The 2,945-nt window shown below is 41.5% G+C and overlaps 1 protein-coding gene across 1 annotated transcript in view; it reads right to left on the reverse strand.

Moving 5' to 3' along the window:
* LOC145495845 (uncharacterized) overlaps positions 1 to 2,694 on the reverse strand; it is a 4,332-nt gene extending 1,638 nt beyond the window's left edge. The window contains exons 1-3 of the mRNA XM_081475431.1: positions 2,093 to 2,694; positions 722 to 994; positions 407 to 486 (exon numbers count right to left, since the gene is read on the reverse strand). Of these exons, the coding sequence (XP_081331557.1) occupies positions 407 to 486; positions 722 to 994; positions 2,093 to 2,597 (858 nt within the window). The 5' untranslated portion in view covers positions 2,598 to 2,694. The remainder of the gene's footprint in view (positions 1 to 406; positions 487 to 721; positions 995 to 2,092) is intronic.
* Between the last annotated feature and the right edge of the window lie 251 nt (positions 2,695 to 2,945).

Here is a 2,945-nt window from a genome sequence, read left to right on the forward strand (position 1 = left end):
GCAATGAATCGGAAAATATATGCAGTCCTTCTCCGTTGTCCTCGCAAAATTTATATACTTTGTCAAAACAAAACGCGCTGTTCAATTCAAGACTGATACAAACGTTGTCTTTGGAAATCGTTTAACTACTGCAGATTTAAATAAGTTTCCTTCCTCTAACTGACTAACTAATGGCTCTTTGAAAGTGGGGGAAATTTTAATAGTAGCTGTGAACCGATGAAAAGGTTTTAAAATATAATGCACACTTGCCTAGATTACTCCTTGAAACTCTGTCAGTTTAATGTCCGTGAATTCTGCCGCACTTTTATATAGGCTGACCGGTTACGCTGGACTACAAAGTTTGGGATATCTTATATTTAATGTTGCCTCTTAAATCTAATCGTAACTGGACACCTTATTAACTTACTCTTCCATGAGTAAGGTGGTATTCTCCATCAGATAACTTCTGATCTGCTATCAACAGAGCCTCTTCACACGAAGGAGCAGCTGAAAAGTGGATGAAAAGTTTCAATATAGTTATGCGGTCTTTTTTTTTTTTTTTTTTTTTTTTTTCACATTAGAGCATTTTGAACAAAGTTCCATTCCAGTTGCACGTTTGGTGTATGATAACACATAAATTATTAGAATCGTCTTTTTTTTTTAATTTTCTGCTTTTAGAAATAAAAAAATAGAACATCTTGTTAAAAACGGTCGTAAGGATACACAATGTACCACACTCAACTTTTCATAGTCACGATGACTGTAGTTGTGATTTCCGCTAATCCAAAACGGTTTTTTGCTTGGCAGATGTAATCTCCGTCACTGTTGTACTTGACCGGGTTAATTTCAAGGCATCCTTTTTGCTGAGAAGCCAGTGTTGTATCAGAAGACTGTTGAACACGTGACCACTGCACCTTGGGTGGAGGAGAGCCTGTTGCTTCACAACAAAGATTTAAAGTTGATCCTTGAACTACAGACACCTGGGAGGGAGGTCTGTTTGTAATAACCGGTGGCTCTAAATAAGGAAGTAAACATTATGACAAACATTTTCTAGTTTTATTTATACCCTTGGCATAATTTTCCCGCGAGCTGCCGTACCACTGAGTTTTTTTGAAGTCTCAACAGCGCGTGACGTCGTCGTCGTTGGAAGTTGTCCCGTATAGCATCATCTTAAAGCACGAGAACTATGCAAAAAAATCCTTTTTTAAAAGTCCAACATATTAATCAAGTGGAGAATAACTGAAAGAACAGATTGTGAGTTTCAAGGGCCAAGAAATCGGCCGTTTTTGCCACGAATGAAATTGCAGACTGCCCAAGTCCAAACGATATCAAAAAATATGATTACAAAGCCACTGAGCTCCACCCAAGAGTAACCACAGGCATATATAAGAGCTGTGAAGGACACGACCGCTTGTCATCAGACGGGTTTATTTACACAAGAATCAGGAATTCTGAAAAGACTTAGAACAGGAATGTAGGAGTAACTACAAAATAATATTTTATCTTGAGTCATTCGCAAACATTAAGACATCGAGAGCTTCGCAAGGCGTCGCACTAGTTTGCCGGAGAGATAGGTAGACGACAATAGAAACGAATCGTTTCGGATAAGTGGCCGCAAATGTGACGAGTTTAATTGAAACTAAGGTTACAAACAAAGATTAAAAACTCTTCAGGAAAGGTGGGGCTAAACATTTCGCGACCAGTAAAAACTAAAGTAAAATACTACATAAGATATGTTGACAGTCTGCGGGTCGGTGACCGGGGAGGTGGAGGGAAAAAGAACAAATACGTCTGAACGCTAAAAAGAAGAAAAGTTCTTCTTGCGATGATGGCAATAGTGGAAAGGGGCCGCGTGTACGAGATAACCAACCTTTTGTACTTAACTTTGACACGCGCCCATTTTTCATTGGACAGGAGACTTCCATTGTTACCAGATTAGAGCACAACCCGCAAACTGATAAGAAACCAGAAATGCCTCGCGATAAAATAACATTATGCTTTCGGTTATCGGCATTATGTTTGTTTTTTCCTATCGCTATCAAGATGACTAGAATTACAAGCGATTTTTGATATCAATTAGTTCATTAAATCAAAGAGAATGAAAGTAATATACCTTTTAGTCGCATTCTGCTAATGGCCTTTAGGATTCCATGACCAGTATTTGCCGTGCACATGTATGATCCAACATGAGACCTTTGTACATTGTTGATATGCAGTGCACCATCTTTCACAGTGGTATCATTGAGCAAGGCACCTCCAAGCTTACTCCACGTTATCTGTTTAGATGTCTGACCGTCAACCCAGCAGTAGAATATTGCCGTTGTGTTGATAAAGACATCCTGGGACACTGGATATATACTGATCTTTGGGTCAACAATGCATTCTCCTTTTGGTCCCTGAAGGCCCGTGTAGCCCGTGTTCCCCTTGTTCCCTTGCGAGCCAATCGAGCCCTTTTCTCCTGGACGGCCCGTTGCTCCAACATCTCCTTTTACCCCAGGGATTCCACGAGGCCCCTCGTCGCCTACGTCGCCCTTAATTCCCTGTGGTCCTTGACGACCTTGTTTTCCACTTGGTCCAGGAGCTCCTACAGGACCCAAAGGTCCCCGCGACCCGGTCATCCCAGGGGCTCCTTTTTCTCCTTTGTATCCGGGATATCCGAGCGCACCGGGATCTCTTGGCGGCCCCTGTGGTCCTACTTGGCAAAGTGTGTCATTGCTAGTGCACGCTTGACTTAACTTCTTGTCTATTTCCTGTCGTAATCCACGACACGCGATACGTGACGTGTGATTGGAATCGGTGGTTCAGTGTCTACTCGTGTTATTAAACAAATTTCTCGAGTTTCACTATAAACTGCAATGCTTTCTGTACCATAGCACTGTTAGCAGGATTCTTTGTGACTCAATATCATCTATAACAAGCTTTGTTTTCATCGATTCCGTCTTCCTTTGTTCCGCGGCGGGACCCAA

This window comes from Orbicella franksi, chromosome 8 (assembly GCF_964199315.1).
Source record: "Orbicella franksi chromosome 8, jaOrbFran1.1, whole genome shotgun sequence".
Taxonomy (NCBI): domain Eukaryota; kingdom Metazoa; phylum Cnidaria; class Anthozoa; order Scleractinia; family Merulinidae; genus Orbicella; species Orbicella franksi.